Below are 20,265 nucleotides of genomic sequence, written 5' to 3' on the forward strand. Positions count from 1 at the left end.
TGAGCAGAGATTATACTGCACTATAACAGAGATTATTATTTTAATTATACAAACAGATGATGACAGCCATAACTCCGATTAATTAATGGTGAATATCTGAAATATTCCTCCCAGATATCAGCTAGAAAGATATTATATATACAGTATATATATATATATAGATATAGATATAGATGTGTATTTACCCAGCAGCAGAGCCTCCCTCTCTGAGGCCACCGCTCCTCTCATGATGACATCACTCCTCCTCTCTCTGCTGACGTACGGCGAAGGAACACACCCGTTCACCACCTGGGAAACACACACACACACACACACACACACACACAAACACACACACACAAACACACACACACACACACACACACACACACACACACACAAACACACACACACACAAACACACACACACACACACACACACACACACACACACACACACACACACACAAACACACACACACAAACACACACACACACACACACACACACACACACACACTCACACACACACACACACACACACACACAGGTTACACACATAACAACACACCAGCTAATACACCAGAACACACTGAGGATGTAGAACAGCGGTGGAAAATAAACCAGTATGTAATCTTGTGTCATCAGGAGTCTCGGAGTCCGGTATCGGTACCAGCAGAGGGAGTTTGGTATCGGGACCAGCAGAGGGAGACCGGTATCGGTACCAGCAGAGGGAGTTTGGTATCAGGACCAGCAGAGGGAGTCCGGTATCGGTACCAGCAGAGGGAGTCCGGTATCGGGACCAGCAGAGGGAGACCGGTATCGGTACCAGCAGAGGGAGTTTGGTATCGGGACCAGCAGAGGGAGTCCGGTATCGGGACCAGCAGAGGGAGTCCGGTATCGGGACCAGCAGAGGGAGTCCGGTATCGGTACCAGCAGAGGGAGTTTGGTATCGGGACCAGCAGAGGGAGTCCGGTATCGGTACCAGCAGAGGGAGTCCGGTATCGGTACCAGCAGAGGGAGTTTGGTATCGGGACCAGCAGAGGGAGTTTGGTATCGGTACCAGCAGAGGGAGACCGGTATCGGTACCAGCAGAGGGAGTTTGGTATCGGGACCAGCAGAGGGAGACCGGTATCGGTACCAGCAGAGGGAGTTTGGTATCGGGACCAGCTGAGGGAGTCCGGTATCGGTACTGTAACTGTACTTCTACTGCTGATACTTTAATACTAGTGTTGTTAACAGAGCTCTGAGTACATTGTGTACATTGAGTACATTGTGTACATTGTGTACATTGAGTACATTGTGTACATTGTGTACATTGTGTACATTGAGTACATTGTGTACATTGAGTACATTGAGTACATTGTGTACATTGTGTACATTGTGTACATTGTGTACATTGAGTACATTGTGTACATTGTGTACATTGTGTACATTGAGTACATTGTGTACATTGAGTACATTGTGTACATTGAGTACATTGTGTACATTGAGTACATTGTGTACATTGTGTACATTGTGTACATTGAGTACATTGTGTACATTGTGTACATTGTGTACATTGAGTACATTGTGTACATTGAGTACATTGTGTACATTGAGTACATTGTGTACATTGAGTACATTGTAGTGCTGCACACTGACATGCTGCTGAATGAAGCCCGGCAGCATCAGAGACGTTCAGTAACAGGTTTATATAACGGAGGGTTTCCAGTTCAGCAGGTTGGAGGTTAGAAGTTCATCTCCATGATGTGTGTGATGTTTCAGGTCAGTGAACCTCTCTCTGTGTTGTTCTGTATCTAGATGAGCTTCTACTGTCTCTGCAGTACTTTATAAATATAAATATCCCCATAAAGAGGAGTGGTTGTTGAACATACAGACGTGAGCCGATTACAAACTGCAGCCCAACAGGCAACAACAGCTGTCAGTGTGTCAGTGTGCTGACTTGACTATGACTTGCCCCAAACTGCATGTGATGATCATAAAGTGGGCATGTCTGTAAAGGGGAGACTCGTGGGTACCCATAGAACCCATTTACATTCACTGATCTGGAGGTCAGAGGTCAAGGGACCCCTTTGAACATGGACATGATAGTTTTTCCTCTCCAACATTTAGTGTCAGTTTGGAGCGTTATTTAACTCCTTCATGACCAGCTAGTGTGACATGGTTGGTACCGATGGATTCATCAGGTTTTATAGTTTACTATGATACCAGTAGTAGCAGTAGTAGTAATAGTACTACTACTAGTAGTAGTACTAGTATTAGTAGTAGTAGTAGTAGTAGTACTAGTAATAGTACTAGTAGTAGTAGTAGTAGTAGTAGTAATAGTACTAGTAGTAGTAGTAGTAGTAGTAGTACTAGTAATAGTACTAGTAGTAGTAGTAGTAGTAGTAGTACCACGGTTGGTACTGATGGATTCATCAGGTTCTACAGTTTACTATGATACCAGTAGTAGCAGTAGTAGTAATAGTACTACTACTTGTAGTAGTACTAGTATTAGTAGTAGTAGTAGTAGTAGTACTAGTAATAGTACTAGTAGTAGTAGTAGTAGTAGTAGTAGTAGTAATAATAGTAATAGTACTAGTAGTAGTAGTAGTAGTACTAGTAATAGTACTAGTAGTACTAGTAGTAGTAGTAGTAGTAGTAGTAGTACCACGGTTGGTACTACTAGTACTAGTAGTAGTAGTAGTAGTAGTAGTACCACGGTTGGTACTGATGGATTCATCAGGTTTATAGTTTACTATGATACCTAATGTCAGAGCTGCTCTGGTGTGTTCTTACCGTTTCCTGCAGCTCTCCGTTGGTTCCCTCCACAGCCTCACCGTTACTGCCGAGCAGCTGCAGACAGACAGATATATATATATTTATATATATATATATATATATATATATATATATATATAAGAGAGATAACAGGACATGTGGTCGGTCGCTGTGAGAGAACAAAGCTTCAGCAGCAGCAGAGGAGCGCTTGTTTTCTCTGCTGTTGTTTTATAGATGGATCAGTTAGAGGAGTCAATAACACGCTGCAGAGTCTCTGTTACACCTGGAACCCCCCAACACCTGGAGCAGCACCGAGCTCATCCATGATGGACGACCACATCACACACCTGCATCATGCATGAAGACCACTGAACCTGGAGGACTGAACCTGGAGGACTGAACCTGAACCTGGAGAACAGAACCTGGAGGACAGAACCTGGAGGACTGAACCTGAACCTGGAGAACAGAACCTGGAGGACAGAACCTGGAGGACTGAACCTGGAGGACTGAACCTGAACCTGGAGAACAGAACCTGGAGGACAGAACCTGGCGGACTGAACCTGGAGGACTGAACCTGAACCTGGAGAACAGAACCTGGAGGACAGAACCTGGAGGACAGAACCTGGAGGACTGAACCTGGAGGACTGAACCTGGAGGACTGAACCTGGAGGACTGAACCTGGTGGACTGAACCTGGAGGACTGAACCTGGAGGACTGAACCTGAACCTGGAGAACAGAACCTGGAGGACAGAACCTGGAGGACAGAACCTGGAGGACAGAACCTGGAGGACTGAACCTGGAGGACTGAACCTGGAGGACTGAACCTGGTAGGACTGAACCTGGATGGACTGAACCTGGAGGACTGAACCTGAGGACCTGAGAACCTGAACCTGGAGAACAGAACCTGGAGGACAGAACCTGGAGGACAGAACCTGGAGGACAGAACCTGGAGGACTGAACCTGGAGGACTGAACCTGGAGGACTGAACCTGGTGGACTGAACCTGGAGGACTGAACCTGGAGGACTGAACCTGAACCTGGAGAACAGAACCTGGAGGACATAACCTGGAGGACAGAACCTGGAGGACTGAACCTGGAGGACTGAACCTGGAGGACTGAACCTGGTGGACCGGTTCTTTAGTCTGAACGTCTGACTGTCCAAACACTCGTCTCCTCCGTCTCCTCCGTCTCCTCCGTGTCCTCCGTCTCCAGCCTGAAGCATCCATCCTGACGGAGGCTACAACCAGCTGACAGCTGCTACGACTCTACGAGGCTCCACAGGCTGATGTACAGTCATCATCAACACTCAGTCATCACGGAGGCTGACAGCCGTCTGCTGATTAACACAACGACAGTCACAGAGAGACGGAGAGACGGAGAGACGGAGAGACAATACCACCTACAACCAGCTGCTTCAACGTTTAACCCTCTGAGATCGACCCACTTCAGCCTGACCTCTGACCTCAGGAGACTGTCTGTGAAGGTGTGACGCTTTTTGTTCAAAAAAATATCCCAAAAATGTTGGGGAAAAAAATTCCCCAAAAAAAAGTCTGAATAATTTCAGCAAAACTAAAATGTCTGCAACCGTTACTTCTACCTCTGGACAGATGTTTACTCGTCCATGTCTGGGGTTGATCCAGATGTTCTTCCTGCTTGCTCTCTATGGTAATCTGAGTCTATTGATTCTTTCCTCTGCAGCATTCAGCTCTTCTTCACATGATGAAACACATGCAGGGGTTCAATCAAATATTACTCTGGCTTGTTATTGTGGTTTGACGTAATGGATCCATCGATGCCTCCTGCAGGGCATGGGGGGGGGACATGATTTATGTAGTGCCGTAACACATCTGATTAGAGCTACTAAATGTTTGTTTAGCTCAAGTTTGGAGCGTTATTTAAGTTGTGTTAAAGAAATTAGTGGCGTTAAAACAAATTTGCGTTAACGAGTTATTATCACGTTAACTTTGACGGCTCTAATGTTTCAGTAACTAAAGCTGGTCCACACTATATTTATACTCTCTCAGGTCGAACCACTCTCACCTCTCAGCAGGAGAACACACAACAACATCCTGGCAGGTCTGTTGTTGCCATAGCAGCACCGCCGTCCTTCCAACCCCCTTCATCCCTCCATCACTGTGTGTGTGTGTGTGTGTGTGTGTTTTAGTCACAGATTAGAAAACACACTTTAAAAGAGAGTGAGGCCTCAGTCGCCGCTGATGTCGCTGCAGCGCGTCACATTCCCTCAGATGGTAGGAAATGTAGCCTGTCGGATGTTAGCGTTGTGGTGGGCGTGGCCTCTCTGAGGAGGGCGTGACCTCTCTGGGGAGGGCGTGGCCTCATCAGAGAGGCCACGCCCTCCTCAGAGAGGCCACGCCCAACATGCCCACGAAGCTACATTTGGTACCATCTGAGGGAATGTGACGCGCTGCAGCGACATCAGATGCACTAATGTTTTTTTTTTCGGGGGGGTTTTGGGATCCTTTTGGGACTGTTGGTGTTTGGGAACAACAACGGGCCGTCTTCTCCTCGTGCAGAGTTGGAGGTAGAAGCTAATGTCACAGTACAGTTATGTTTTCATAAATGTGATTATTTGTCAGAAGAAGAACTTGATGTTTGTGGGTTAAACCCCGCGGACCAATCAGAGCGAACCCACCTGGTCTCTGAGGGTGAGCACCCCCCCCTCCAGGTAGCGGTGCTCCTCTCTGGCCTCCTCCAGCTCAGCTTCTTTACTGCTCAGCTTCTCCTGCAGACTCAGCAGTTGCTGCAACACAAACATTCATCTTTAGAAACAGACTTTAAACCAAGCCTCCGTTGTCACAGTACCTCTAGATCTAGTTTCTGTTGTAGACGTCACAGTACCTCTAGATCTAGTTTCTGTTGTAGACGTCACAGTACCTCTAGATCTAGTTTCTGTGACCCCCCAACCTGACAGTTCAAACTGCTCCTATGATGACGGTGCAGATGGAAGCTTATTATTTAAATAAACTAATATTCATCATGTATGTATTTGTTTCCTTTCTGAGCTGTAATTTCATCATATATTAGTTTCAGTACAGCTCGTCTGCAGAGAGAAACAGGAAACATCAGCAGGTGACAAACGAGAAGCGACAGTCGTTGTGGTGTTCGCTCAGAAACCAACGCATTAACAACCAGCCAGCAGTGTGTGTGTGTGTGTCCTGTTCTATCAGCGCTGTCACTTTAGATCGAGAACGACAGGAAGTCGAGTCACATCAGGCTAACTCGTGTCAAACGAGCTCGGAGCTCTAACAAAGCTCTGTGCTGCTTTATGAAATCAGTGGAGTGAAGGATTGTGGGAGAACTCCGAGTCAGCAGAGAGAGACACTGCTTTACTAAAGTTAACTTTCACTACAGTCACATGATCTCAGCAGCCTATCATGTCACTTCTCTCACCTCTACGCTGATTTACTGTGATCATAATCTGAATCCAACAAAAACACAAGATGGTGAAGTAACATCTCTGAGAACCAGAATATACAGAATATAGTTTATATAGTTTACATTCTGGTGTTAATATAGAGTTTAGAGCAGTGAACTTCAAACTGGGGGGATTCATTCATTTAAATCATATCTTTTTTATAGTTCAACAAATGATATTACGTCGTTGCGTTACGTCGTTGCGCTACGTCGTTGCTTTACGTTACATCGCTACGTTACGTCACGTTACGTTACGTCACGTCACATTACGTTACGTCACGTTACATTACATTACGTTACTTTGTTACGTTACGTTGTTACGTTTTTACACTACGTCAATACAGTACATTATTATGAAGTTACATTAAACTGAAAATAGATTGAGAACATCTGGATTAGAGGAACCGACCTGCTGCATGTTGTGCATGTTCTGCTGCAGCAGCTGGATCTGAGCCTCAGCACCGTGTGGTTGCGGTTGATCGTCGTCCTGTCGGCCGTATCGGCTCTGTTCCTGCCTCAGCAGCTCCACCTCGTTCCTGTAGGCGTCCAGCTGCCACCGCAACGAGTCGTTCTCCTCCTTCAGAGACGCCTGAGTCTGATCGAACAGTCCTGCAGGACAGGAAGGACACCGAAGTGATCAGTAGTGTAGCTTCATATCTTAAGACAATAAGTCGTGTCTAAAAGGGAACCCGCAAGTTGTGGTAACTCTTATGGTAGCTCGTATGGTTAGGCATAGGTTGCCCCGGCAGTCGGTGTTTAAATGTGTGATTTATAAACATGATACTGACTCCGGTCTCTCGTACCGTTTTCCTCGGTTCGCATCCTCTTACAGGGATTTTCATCCAAGTCGTCATCTGACATCTCCATCTCCTCCTCCCGTCTGATGCCCATGATCTCCTCGCTGTGGGCGTTCCTCAGCTCCTGAAACATCACAACCATCAGAGTGAAGCACTATGGCCCCGACCACGACTCTATAATATCAGTAAGTTAGAATCTATGACCCTGACCACGGCTCTATAATATCAGTAAGTTAGAATCTATATCCCCGACCACGGCTCTATAATATCAGTAAGTCAGAATCTATGGCCCCGAACACGACTCTATAATATCAGTAAGTTAGAATCTATGGCCCCGAACACGACTCTATAATATCAGTAAGTTAGAATCTATGGCCCCGACCACGACTCTATAATATCAGTAAGTTAGAATCTATGGCCCCGAACACGACTCTATAATATCAGTAAGTTAGAATCTATGGCCCCGACCACGACTCTATAATATCAGTAAGTTAGAATCTATGGCCCCGACCACGGCTCTATAATATCAGTAAGTTAGAATCTATGGCCCCGACCACGACTCTATAATATCAGTAAGTTAGAATCTATGGCCCCGACCACGACTCTATAATATCAGTAAGTTAGAATCTATGGCCCCGACCACGACTCTATAATATCAGTAAGTTAGAATCTATGGCCCCGACCACGGCTCTATAATATCAGTAAGTTAGAATCTATGGCCCGACCACGGCTCTATAATATCAGTAAGTTAGAATCTATGGCCCCGACCACGACTCTGAAATATCAGTAAGGTATGTTGTTATATTATATATTATTGTTTTGATTAAGAGCATCAGAAAATTAAATATTGTACATTTAAACAATTATCAAAATAGTGAAATCAGAAGTCAGATCATGTATTCAGTCATATCTGTGTCTCTCCGGTGAGCTGATCGATGAAGAGAGCAGAAAGCTTCAGCCTTCCTGCTGCAGAAGCCTTCTGGATAATCATATCTTTTTATTCATCATCTCTGCTGTTGCTATAGCGATAACAGTCACATGTAGACTTACCACAGATACTAGCCATTAAAGGACGACTGTTTCTCACCACCGTGTCTTACCTCTTTTCGGACCATAATACTAAATGTGGTGACACCGATCAGACAGGATGGATTGGAAGATTTAAAATGCAGAAATAAAAACATGTATTTCCTTCTTATGTGTGTATTAACTGTGTTATTCAATGAAAATCATCTTTAAGGGAAAATCATGTAGCCTTGACTGAGTGAATGCTCCAGTCACAACATAGAAAATCTATATCAGTGTACAGTATATTTAGAATATTTTCACCGATTACCTCACCGTCACACAGCCTTTTTCTGACGGGGAACTGAAGCTGTTATATCGCTCTCTCCAAAGCCACCAGACTCCATTCAGAAAAGCAGTAATTTAACCTCTCAGAACAGGAGAGTTGCTGGTCTAAAGGGTTAGTGCGGTTTCACTGTCACCTGTTCTGAGGGGTTAAATTACTGTTTTTTTCAATGTAGTCTGGTGGCTTTGAAGAAAGCGATATAACGGCTTCAGTTCCCCGTCAGAGAGGGCTGTCTAACGGAGAGGTAAAGTGGTGAAGATATTCTAAATATACACTTAAACTGATATAATTTTTTTTAAGGTTCTAAAATCCGTTTTGCTATCACTGTCTTCACAGCCACCAGACTCCATTCATAAAACCAGTAATTTAACCTCTCAGAACAGGGGAGTTGCTGGTCTACCGCTGCATCCATCGGTTAGTTAGTTTGTGTTATTGTGTGACTTTCTGATCTGAACTAACGTGGCGTCCACTGTAGTACATCGCTCCAAACTGGGAGCACGCCGACCGCCATCTACTGTAGGTAATACACTGACTATGGCAGCCCAGTCGCACAGCAGTTCGTAAAATAGTCACGAAATTTTCTGTATTGATTTGTGTATATAGACACGAATTTCAAATTTTTTTTCATCGACAAAATCAATTTATATGTAATCCACGTAATTGTGAACCAGGAAGTATAAAGAGCGGAGACCACCGTGTAGGGAGGAGGTCGGGGTGGATGGGTGGGTCTAAAAACACCAGACTGTCACCAGGAGACCACATATTGGTGCCCCGTGTGAGGCCAGAAGACAACACTGATTTATGTGCCACGTAACTTTTGTAATTAAGTTACGCCACTTCCGTATTTATTTTAACCCAAACCACCATCTTTTCTTAAAGCTAACTAAGTCATTTTTGTCACATAACTTACGTGACTGGAACATGTTTCTAATGTTATGTGGTAATTAGTCCGAGCAGCGCTAACAAAACGTAAAAAAAGCTGGTAGTCCACCATCTATTATTGTTTCTGGCGCATGCTCATTACACAAAGCAACAAAATGAGGAGAGGATGCCATCGTTTCTCCAAACGCTCTGTTTTACATCCACACTGATACGAAGGAACCAGAGGTTTTAAAAATCTGAACCGTAGAAGGCGTTTTCAAAAATATCCGTTTTTGTGACCCAAAACTCTGTGCGAGAACGACAAAGACAAGACGCTGAATAATCGCCCTTTTAACATATTTGTCATTGAATCATTAGACACATAAAAATGAGATAATATAGCAGTATTTCACTTCGTTTCTTCGTTGTTATTTCTGCAGTTTAATGTTCCATATCTGGCCCCCACAGATCGACGACACTAAACGTGTTCGTTCTTGTCGTCTAGATTTGACTCGGGGGGTGAATAACTGATCAGAGACTTTAACCCTGGAAATCCCTGTTGCCATAGCAGCGCCTCACTCCTTCCAGGAGGCGTCAGATGTTTCAGATGTGGGCTGCAGGGAAGACGAGACGATCAGAGGCCGCCGTCCGTCCGTCTGTCTGTCTGTCGTTGAGGGAAACATCAACCAGGACTCTGACTAGAGGACTGTCTGTCAGCTGGACTCAGAGGTGACAGCAGGAGGAGGGGGGGGGAGACATCACTAACAGACTAACAGGTACCAACCTCACACTGCTTCCTCCAAATGTCTACGTTCTTTCTCTGAGCTTTAGAGAAATGGTCCCACGCCTTCTGCCTGGTGGCGGCGGTGAAAACGGCCGTGATCTGCTCGACTAACGGGGTGAACGGGGAGGAGGAGGAAGAGGAGGAGGAAGAGGAGGTGGAGGAAGAGGAGGAGGAGGAGGAGGAAGAGGAGGAGGAAGAGGAGGAGGAGGAAGAGGAGGAGGAGAGAGAGGAAGAGGAGGAGGAGGAAGAGGAGGAGAGAGAGAGAGGAAGAGGAGGAGGAGAGAGAGGAGGAGGGAGAGGAGGAGGATGAGAAGGAGAAGGAGGAGGAAGAAGAGGAGGAGATAGAGGAGGAGGAGGAGGAGGAAGAGGAGGAAGAGGAGACAGAGGAGGAGGAGGAGGAAGAGACAGAGGAGGAGGAGGAGGAGGAAGAGGAGGAAGAGGAGACAGAGGAGGAGGAGGAGGAAGAGACAGAGGAGGAGGAGGAGGAGGAGGAGGAAGAGGAGGAGGAGGAGGAGGAGGAGAAGGAGGAGGAAGAGGAGGAGAAGGAGGAGGAAGAGGAGGAGGAGGAGGAGACACAGGAGGAGAAGGAAGAGGAGGAGGAGGAGGAGGAGGAGGAGGGTCAAGACAAAAGAAGGTGTTTATGTAGCGTTAGCAGTGACTGCGGTTCAGACAGCAGCCAGAGGAGAGACCGTTAGTGGACATGAATAGAACACCGATCAGTTGTATTGATCCTTCACTGAGGCAGCTTTACAGGTGACGTCATGTGATCATGTGATCATGTGACCATCAGGTCTCTCTGCTGGCTGCTGGTCTCTACTTACATCAGCTGCAGCTTCACGACTGACTGACGACACGTGGACCCAGAATGGATGACCTGTCACCACGAGGTGATCTACAGCAGCACCTGATGAAGGGTTCATTATCAGAGCTGGACGAGCCACCTCCTAGTTCCATACCATCACCATACCTGGTGCTGATTCCATACCATCACCATACCTGGCTGCTGATTCCATATGTACTGAGATTCGATATTATGATTTATTGTGATTGTTGTTAACTTGTTTAACACTAGACCATGAGAACAAGTTGAATCTACTTTGTAAAATCTCTAAATGAATCCTGTATAATGTTTGATTTCCAGCTTGTATGTAGTCAGAGATGTCCTGAAGTCAAGTTTACACCGATCACCTATAACATCAGGTCAGCTTGGTCACCCTGACGGGTCCCCATCAGGTCACCCTGATGGGTCCCCGTACCAACAACCTGCTCCTCACTGTGTGTTCTGACACCTTTCTATCAGAACCAGCATTAACTCTTTCAGCAGTTTGAGCTCGAGTAGCTCTTCTATTGGATCAGACAACACGGGCCAGCCTTCGCTCCCCACGGGCATCAATGAGCCTCAGATCGGACCCTGTCGCTGGTTCACCGGTTCTCCTTCCTTGGACCACTTTTGGTAGGTCCTGACCACTGCAGACCGGGAACATCCCACAAGAGCTGCAGTTCTGGAGATGCTCTGACCCAGTCGTCTAGTCAGCACTATCTGGCCCTCATCAAAGACGCTCACATCCTTACGCTGGCCCTCCTGACGCTGGCCCTCCTTACGCTGGCCCTCCTAACGCTGGCCCTCCTGACGCTGGCCCTCCTCACGCTGTCCCTCCTTACGGTGGCCCTCCTTATGCTAGCCATCCTCACGCTGGCCCTCCTCACGCTGGCCCTCCTGACGCTGGCCCTCCTTACACTGGCCCTCCTCACGCTGGCCCTCCTGACGCTGGCCCTCCTGACGCTGGCCCTCCTAACGCTGGCCCTCCTAACGCTGGCCCTCCTGACGCTGGCCCTCCTCACGCAGTCCCTCCTTACGGTGGCCCTCCTTATGCTAGCCATCGTCACGCTGGCCCTCCTCACGCTGGCCTTCCTCACGCTGGCCCTCCTTACGCTGGCCCTCCTCACGCTGGCCCATTTCTTCTGCTTCCAACACAAAGTTCAAAATGTTCACTAGCTGTCTAATATATCCCCCCCACTGCCCGGCGCCATGGTAACCAGATAATCCATGTTATTCCCTTCCCCTGTCAGTGGTGTGAATGTTCTGGACGATCGGTGTAAATCGATTCTGGCATTAAAACATCAACATTATTTCAAAATCGTAAATAAATAAATAAATCACGATACATAGGTGAATCTATTTTTGTTCCCACTCCTATTAATAACTGTCAGAGTATAACTTTATTAAAATCATCCATTCTGAGTTTACATGTCGTCTCACACAGTTTCTGTTCTTTAACATCATCAGAGCTTCAGACTGAGATTTCCTGACAGACTGACAGATACCAACTCACCGTCTGCAGGCCTCCGACTCCGACAGACTGAGGCCTCGATCAGATGGAATGTTTCAGTAAAATAAAGGACCAAAAGTAAAAGTACTTAATCTGCAGAATAATCTATATAATATTATTGTTTTATATTTATTATTTTTATGATATTCTACTAATGTTTTGGATGTTACTAATATTTTTTTAGGATATTTTAGCATTTTGTTTATCTGATAATTTAATCTTTTTTGTCTGATATTCTACTAATATTTTTAGAAAATTGAAATACTCCAGTGAAGTAAAGTACAGGTAAGAGAGTACTTCATTACCTCCCACTAGGAGCTTGTGGAGACCAAACCAGAGCTAAAAGAGGCGTGTACGTGTCTCTAAATGAACGCTGTCACACGTCTGCTGACTGACCTGAAGGCCTCCTCACACTGTGCTGGAGATACTGGAGCTGATGGGGGGTTGTCATGGAGACTGGGCTGAGTACATGAGGATGTGGTGGGAATGCAGCTGGGTGCTGGGAGACGGACTGGGACCAGACCGGGACCAGACCGGGACCAGACCGGGACCAGACAGGGACCAGACAGAGACCAGACCGGGACCAGACCGGGACCAGACCGGGACCAGAATGGGACCAGAGTGGGACCAAAATGGGACCAGAGTGGGACCAGAATGGGACCAGACAGAGACCAGACTGGGACCAGGAGGACTAACTGAGGATAACGTGGACATGTAGTCGGTGTAAATGTGATCCGGGTCAAGCCGTCGTTGTTGTCGGCAGCAGCTGATCAAACCAGAACTCATCACTGGGATTACTGAACAGCTGGTGCAGCATCAGAGGAGTTAACTCTTTGTGTACTGGACACCATCAGTCCATCAGTAGGTACAGTAGAGCTGACCTATGACATTCATACTGTCATATTGATATTATACCCCATCCTCCCATGTTGATAGGAGGATTAAACACTTGATAAATCTCCTTTAAGGTTCATTTTGAACAGATCAACTGTGGGACTAATTTGTGATAAAGTATTTTAATCGATTGACAGCCTTAATATTTATTTATGTTAATATGTTAATATTTATTTATGTTCATTAAAGGTTTTTTCTCGCAAATGTTAAAGTTCCTGTTAGTAACTTCTTCCACGTATAAATCCTTGCTGGTCGGTGTCTCATGGTCTCTCATGTGTCTCCGCTGTTCAGACTCAGACTCCAACACAAACTCCAGTGAAGCACCAAAACCTCTTGGTTGTATCTGGTGAAGCTGTTAAACAGTGTTGGCCGCGGTCGGAGGACGCGGGGGAGACCGTAGCTTTGGTCTCCAGGACCGGAGTCTCTGCTGTACTCTGCTCCTCTGCTCCTCTGCCTGCCTTCACTCACACACCGCGCTCGTTCTCGCTCCACCTCTCACGTGCATGCTGCTCACTCCACACTGCAGAAGAGTTAGTTTAGCTCTGAGAATATCTAGTGAATGTTCAGTGGACGTTTGTGTAGAAATAACTGCTGCAGCTCCTCCAGACCAACAGAGGTTTCCCGTGTCTTGTGAAGTGACGGGGCTCCGCAGAGAGAAACGTTATCGTCTCCCACCAAAACTCCGGTGTGTCGCGATGCTCCTTCATGTCTATGTAGAGCGAGCACAAGCGCGAACCCGACGTTGACTCTCATTGACTTAACGGCCACAGGTGATGCTGTTATCAAGACATTTCTGAAAGTTACAAATAGTCCCTTTAAATAAAGTCATTTCTTTTTGATTTTTTTTATTTACATTTTTTTTCGTCTAATTTGAATTATTTATTAATAATGTGAATGTTGAATATTATTTTGTAACGTGGTGAAATGAAACGTCTCAAACATGAACATGATCTGATCGTCCACTCTGGTTTACTGTCTCCTCATCCGTCCTCATCCGTCCTCAGACTGATGACACTTTATGAAACATGAATCATGAGTGGAACGTACCTGACCCGGTCCTGACCCGGTCCTGACCCGGTCCTGTTCCTGACCCGGTCCCGACCCGGTCCTGACCCGGTCCGTGAGCCTGGCGGATGCGTGTTTGGAGTAGTAAAGGTTACTTACACTGCGTCAGGATGGCCAGCAGGGCGTTCTTGAAGAGCTCCTTGGCGTGCTCCATCTCCTCCTCGTGCTGAGCCTTCTCGCTCATCAGACGCCGGACGTGGCTGTTGGCCGACTGGATCATGGAGTAGAAGTGGTTGGCGGTGCGGCGGTTGACTTCGCCGCGGTCGATCCAGGTGAACAGCACCGCCGTCGCCTCGCTGAACTTCTGGTCGTCTGAGGGGGGGGGGGTTACACGAGAGTGAGAGACAGACAGGAAGTCAGCAGAAGGAAGATACTGGAGGTATCATCTGGTTCTAGACGCTCTAGAGGACGAGGAGCTCGTCTCCATGGATACCAACAACTTCTCTTTCCTCCATCTCCTCCACGTTTCAACTGGTTTTAATCTGAGCCATCATGAAATTCACTACCAACTAAATAAATAGAGACATGAATAAATACATGAATACAAAAATAAATACATGAATACAAAAATAAATAAATGCAAACATAAATAGAGGAATAAATGAATTAATTAATAGAGAAAAAAATAAATACATGCAGAAATAAATACTGAATAAATAAATCCAGAAATAACTAAATAGAGGAATAAATAAATAATAATAAAATGTATAAATAAATAAATAATTCAGAAAAAATAAACAAACAATAAATACAGAATGAATAAACATATAAATAAATAAAGGAATAAAAAAATAAATACAGCAAAAATAAATGCAGGAATAAACATATATAGAGAAAAAAATAATAAAATAATAATTAAATGCATAAATGAATACAGGAATAGAAAATAAATAGAAACAAATATTTAAAGAATAAATAAATGCATAAATAAATAAATAGAAGAATAAATAATTACAGCAAAAATAAATAAAATAATAAATAAATGCTTCACATATTTTACATATTTTTTGGAAATTTTTGGGATATTTTTTTACATATTTCTGAATGTTTTATCAGACAATAATAATTAACCCTTTGAGACCCACTTAGACCTCTTGGAAAATGGCCATGACAGTTTTCTCTCACCAAAATGTAGCCCAACTTTGGAGCGTTATTTAACCTCCTTCCTGTCAAGCTATGATAACGTGGTCGGTACCGACGGGTTCAGGAGGTTCTTATACATCTTTCTGCTCATGTACTTTCACTTCATGAAGCTGAGAATACTACTCGGTTAGAGTTTGAAAGCAGTGCTGTACTGGTACTGTGAATACTGCTTCCTGTTTGATGCCCCATCACACTGAACGGAGAGAGCAGAGCAGGATGTGAAGTCATTTCACGGGACCTTTAACATCCAGTCGGGCTAAACCAACAACAGAGCAGCTAGCGAGGACTCTAAGCGTCCTCTCGGGGCGTTCTCCGTTCACGCCTCTGTGAACCGCTCCGCAGCCACCGAGCACAAAACGCATTTTTGATTTTAAACTTTTCAACCAAAACGTCGAGGCTCAGCCATTAAAGGGCGCCGGGTCTCGGCGGGCCTCCGTCGACGGCGTTCGCCCCCCATTTGAATAATAATTGAAGCGCAGACGGCGGAGGAACAGAGTGAATTAGAGAGCGTTTAATGAGCTCAATACACAACCTGTAAGAAGACTCTTCCCCCGCTCAGATAAAGGCCCTTTCACACTCAGCAGCAGATTACAGTCACATTACAGCGAGCACAATGCAGCACGCCTCAACGGGGACGCCGGCGCGGAGAATGGAGACGGATTTCCCCCGCTGGGCGAAGAATGAATCCATAAAAAGGTTATTGAGAGGAAACATGCTTGTTTATGTTAGGAATATTATTATGGAATTAGAGGACCGGAGGATGGGGGGGGTTAAAGGTTCGCTATCGCAGAGTCAGACGCAAACACCAACAAACACCAACAAACATGCTGCTGGAGGTAGACACACAGAGGAGAGGTAACTGCTACTGCTGAGCTATGGAGAATGAAAAATGACTCAGGTATCAATCAATAAATAATTACAGAAATTAATGCATAAATAAATAAATACGGAAAATAAATACATGTATAAATAAATAAATAAATAAATATAGACAAAAATAAATAAAAGAAAAAAATAAATTAATTTATAAATACAGAATAAATAAATGCATAAATAATTAGAAAAAAAATAAAAGAATATATATATATGCTGAAATAAATACAAAATAAATAAATACATAAATAAATTAATACGGAAATAAATACATGTATAAATAAATAGAGAAATAAATAAATATGGATATAAATAAATAAAAGAAAAATAAATGCTGAAATAAATACAGAAATAAATAAATGCATGAATAAATAGAGGAATAAATAAATTAATAAATACAGAAAAAAATAATTGCAGAATAAATAAATAGAGGAATAAATTAATACAGAAAAAATAAATAAAATAATAAATAAACACATTAATAAAAACTGAATAAATAAATGCATAACTAAAAAGAGGAATACATAAATAAAAACAGAAACAAAATTAAAAGAATAAATAATTGCTGAAATAAATACAGAAATAAATAAATGCATGAATAAATAGAGGAATAAATAAATGAATAAATGTAGAAAAAAATAAATGAAACAATAAATAAATGCAGAATAAAAAAAAAAAAATTTAGAAATAAATAGAGGAATAAATAAATGCTTGTGATAAACAGTCTCTGTTATTTTATCTCATCTATCTGCAGATATGAACCGTGCTCTGATTGGCTCCAGCCAGTGGATGGAACGTTGTCACGGTAACGGTGATGAGCAGTGAGCTGGATGTGAAGGAGATTAAACGGTAAAGGTGACTCCTGCTGAACGCTGGGAGAAGACAAACAGCTCTCTACTGTAAAACTGGAGGAAGACGAGGAGGAAGAGGAAGAGGAGGAGGAGGAGGAAGAGGAAGAGGAGTGACCTTCACAGTGATGAGGGATGATGTTGTTGTGGAGGAAAAGGAGTGACCTTCAAACTCTTCCTCCACAACAACATCATCCCTCATCACTCCCTCCACTCCTCCGCCAATCTGTCCTCGTGCTCAGAGAGCTGCTTTATCACATCTGTACTGTTATTCTGTTACTGTTACTGCTATACTGTTTATATTAGTGTATACATGATTATATTATGTATTTAATATACAGTATATGTGTGCAGGAATTGACTATTCATGCTGGGCAGGAAGGCCCGCCCACAGCCAGATTATTGAAAGCTTCAAGGAAGTAGAAAAAGCAAAATGGAAAAGAATAAAGAAAATGATGGGATAAAAATAAATAAATGACTACATGAATAAATACATATTTTTGTAAATATACAGCAAAAAATTGAATAATTTATATGTAAAAAATAAATATATATATTCGAAAATATATGAAGAAATAAAATAAATGGAAATGTTTAGAATTATTATTATTTGTCAAATATAAAGAAAAAAATGAGTAATTTATATGAAAAATATAAGTACATATTTTTAAAAATATATAAATACATACTAGCATGAAAGCATAAATAAATGTAAAAAATAAATGAATATGCTTATAATTATTAGTTTATATTTAATAATGTTTCTTAATTTTTCCACATGTATTTTCTCATTCTTTTACAGATTTATTCTATTTTTATGGCACTCCAATGACTCCGTACAGATAGATGTGAGTTTCTGTGGTGAAATGAGGCTGATGATTTAACTGTTAATCTGCTTCATGAAACACCGTCAGGAGAGTTTAATGTCCACCCAGACGAGAAGGACTCCACCTGTCCCCAACATGCTGAGGACGGACGACGAGTTAAAATAATAAAATCGTCTCTGTGTTGCTGCTCGTCTGAAGCTCTCTGAGCGTCTCTCTGCAGTCAGAACAGCAGATACACAAACACACAGATAGAAGAAGAAATACCAACACAGAGACACACAGACACAGAGACACAGAGACACAGAGACACAGAGACACAGAGACACAGAGACACAGAGACACACAGACACAGAGACACACAGACACACAGACACAGAGACACAGAGACACACAGACACAGAGACACAGAGACACACAGACACAGAGACACAGAGACACACAGACACAGAGACACAGAGACACAGAGACACACAGACACAGAGACACAGAGACACACAGAGACACACAGACACAGAGACACACAGACACAGAGACACAGAGACACACAGACACAGAGACACACAGACACAGAGACACACAGAGACACACAGACACAGAGACACACAGAGACACAGAGACACACAGAGACACACAGACACAGAGACACAGAGACACAGAGACACACAGACACAGAGACACAGACAGAGAGACACAGAGACACACAGACACAGAGACACAGAGACACACAGACACAGAGACACACAGACACAGAGACACACAGAGACACACAGACACACAGACACACAGAGACACAGAGACACACAGAGACACACAGAGACACACAGAGACACAGAGACACAGAGACACAGAGACACAGAGAGACACACAGACACAGAGACACACAGACACAGAGACACACAGAGACACACAGACACAGAGACACAGAGACACACAGAGACACACAGAGACACACAGAGACACAGAGACACAGAGACACACAGAGAGACACAGAGACACACAGAGACACACAGAGACACACAGACACAGAGACACAGAGACACACAGAGACACACAGAGACACAGAGACACAGAGACACACAGAGACACACAGAGACACACAGAGACACACAGAGACACACAGAGACACAGAGACACACACGGTCTGTTGGAGCTTCACACCGTCTCCACTCTGCTGGAGACAAACTGAGCAGTTTGTTCAGGATGAATATCAATAACTCTGCAGCTTCATATCAGCGAGTTATCAGGCTTCACAGCAGGTGAGCTGATACAGTCAGACAGATGTGCAGCGTTGTTAGCGGTGACCTCTACCAACAGGATTCTAGACCATAATATAATGTATTTGATAAAGTGATTGATTTTTACCCCCCGTTATCGTATCCATGACGACGGCTGCAGATTCCTCAGCAACAGCCTCCTGAAGCCTCCTGAAGCCTCGGTGAACGTATTCTACTCCACAGTGTGTTTTCATTCACGACTCTACATGTCTGAACGGTAGAGTCCTCTTTACTGAGAGATCATCTTTTCTTTAGTTTTCACATATTAACTTTATTTTTATTGTTTTTTTTGGGACATTTTTCACATATTGTTTTTCACATATTTTATTAATAATTCTTGGTATATTTTTCCCATATGTCTGAATGTTGTTTCGTGGTTTTAAAAACAGCTGATTTTGAACTCCGTTCTGTCCTCACCTTTCAGTCTCTCTGCCAACATGGCCGCCTCGTGTTCAGAGAAGTGCACTATGGGAGGAGGAGACGGCGGTCGCAGCCGGTCCTCGTGGATCTTGCGGCGGTGTCGCTCCTCTCGGGCGAAGAGGCGCTGCTGACACTCCCACTCGTACAGGTCGTCTCTGGCCTGGGCGAAGTCCACGTGGATCCTCCCCGAGTCCTTCTTATCGGTGCTGGACCCGATACGCATCCGGTACCCTGAGAGGGGACCAGACCGGACAGGAAGTTAACCCCACCAGACAGGAAGTTAAACCCCACCAGACAGGAAGTGAAACCCCACCAGACAGGAAGTTAACCCCACCAGACAGGAAGTTAACCCCACCAGACAGGAAGTTAAACCCCACCAGAGAGGAAGTTACACCCCACCAGACAGGAAGTTAAACCCCACCAGACAGGAAGTTAACCCCACCAGACAGGAAGTTAAACCCCACCAGACAGGAAGTTAACCCCACCAGACAGGAAGTTAAACCCAAACAAACAGGAAGTTAAACCCCACCAGAGAGGAAGTTAAACCCCACCAGACAGGAAGCTAAACCCCACCAGAGAGGAAGTCAACCCCACCAGACAGGAAGTTAAACCCCACCAGAGA

At 44.3% G+C, this 20,265-nt stretch overlaps 1 protein-coding gene across 3 annotated transcripts in view; it reads right to left on the minus strand.

Annotated features, from left to right (window-relative positions):
* Positions 1-20,265, minus strand: part of enox1 (ecto-NOX disulfide-thiol exchanger 1) — an 88,499-nt gene that overhangs the window by 8,431 nt on the left and 59,803 nt on the right. For all 3 annotated transcript variants that reach the window (XM_037789054.1, XM_037789053.1, XM_037789055.1), the window contains 8 exons: positions 19,641-19,874; positions 14,358-14,570; positions 9,970-10,076; positions 6,980-7,097; positions 6,586-6,785; positions 5,395-5,502; positions 2,761-2,817; positions 186-288 (listed from right to left, as the gene is read on the minus strand). In XM_037789054.1, the coding sequence (XP_037644982.1) occupies positions 186-288; positions 2,761-2,817; positions 5,395-5,502; positions 6,586-6,785; positions 6,980-7,097; positions 9,970-10,076; positions 14,358-14,570; positions 19,641-19,874 (1,140 nt within the window). The remainder of the gene's footprint in view (positions 1-185; positions 289-2,760; positions 2,818-5,394; positions 5,503-6,585; positions 6,786-6,979; positions 7,098-9,969; positions 10,077-14,357; positions 14,571-19,640; positions 19,875-20,265) is intronic.

This window comes from Sebastes umbrosus, chromosome 13, assembly GCF_015220745.1.
Source record: "Sebastes umbrosus isolate fSebUmb1 chromosome 13, fSebUmb1.pri, whole genome shotgun sequence".
Lineage (NCBI taxonomy): Eukaryota > Metazoa > Chordata > Actinopteri > Perciformes > Sebastidae > Sebastes > Sebastes umbrosus.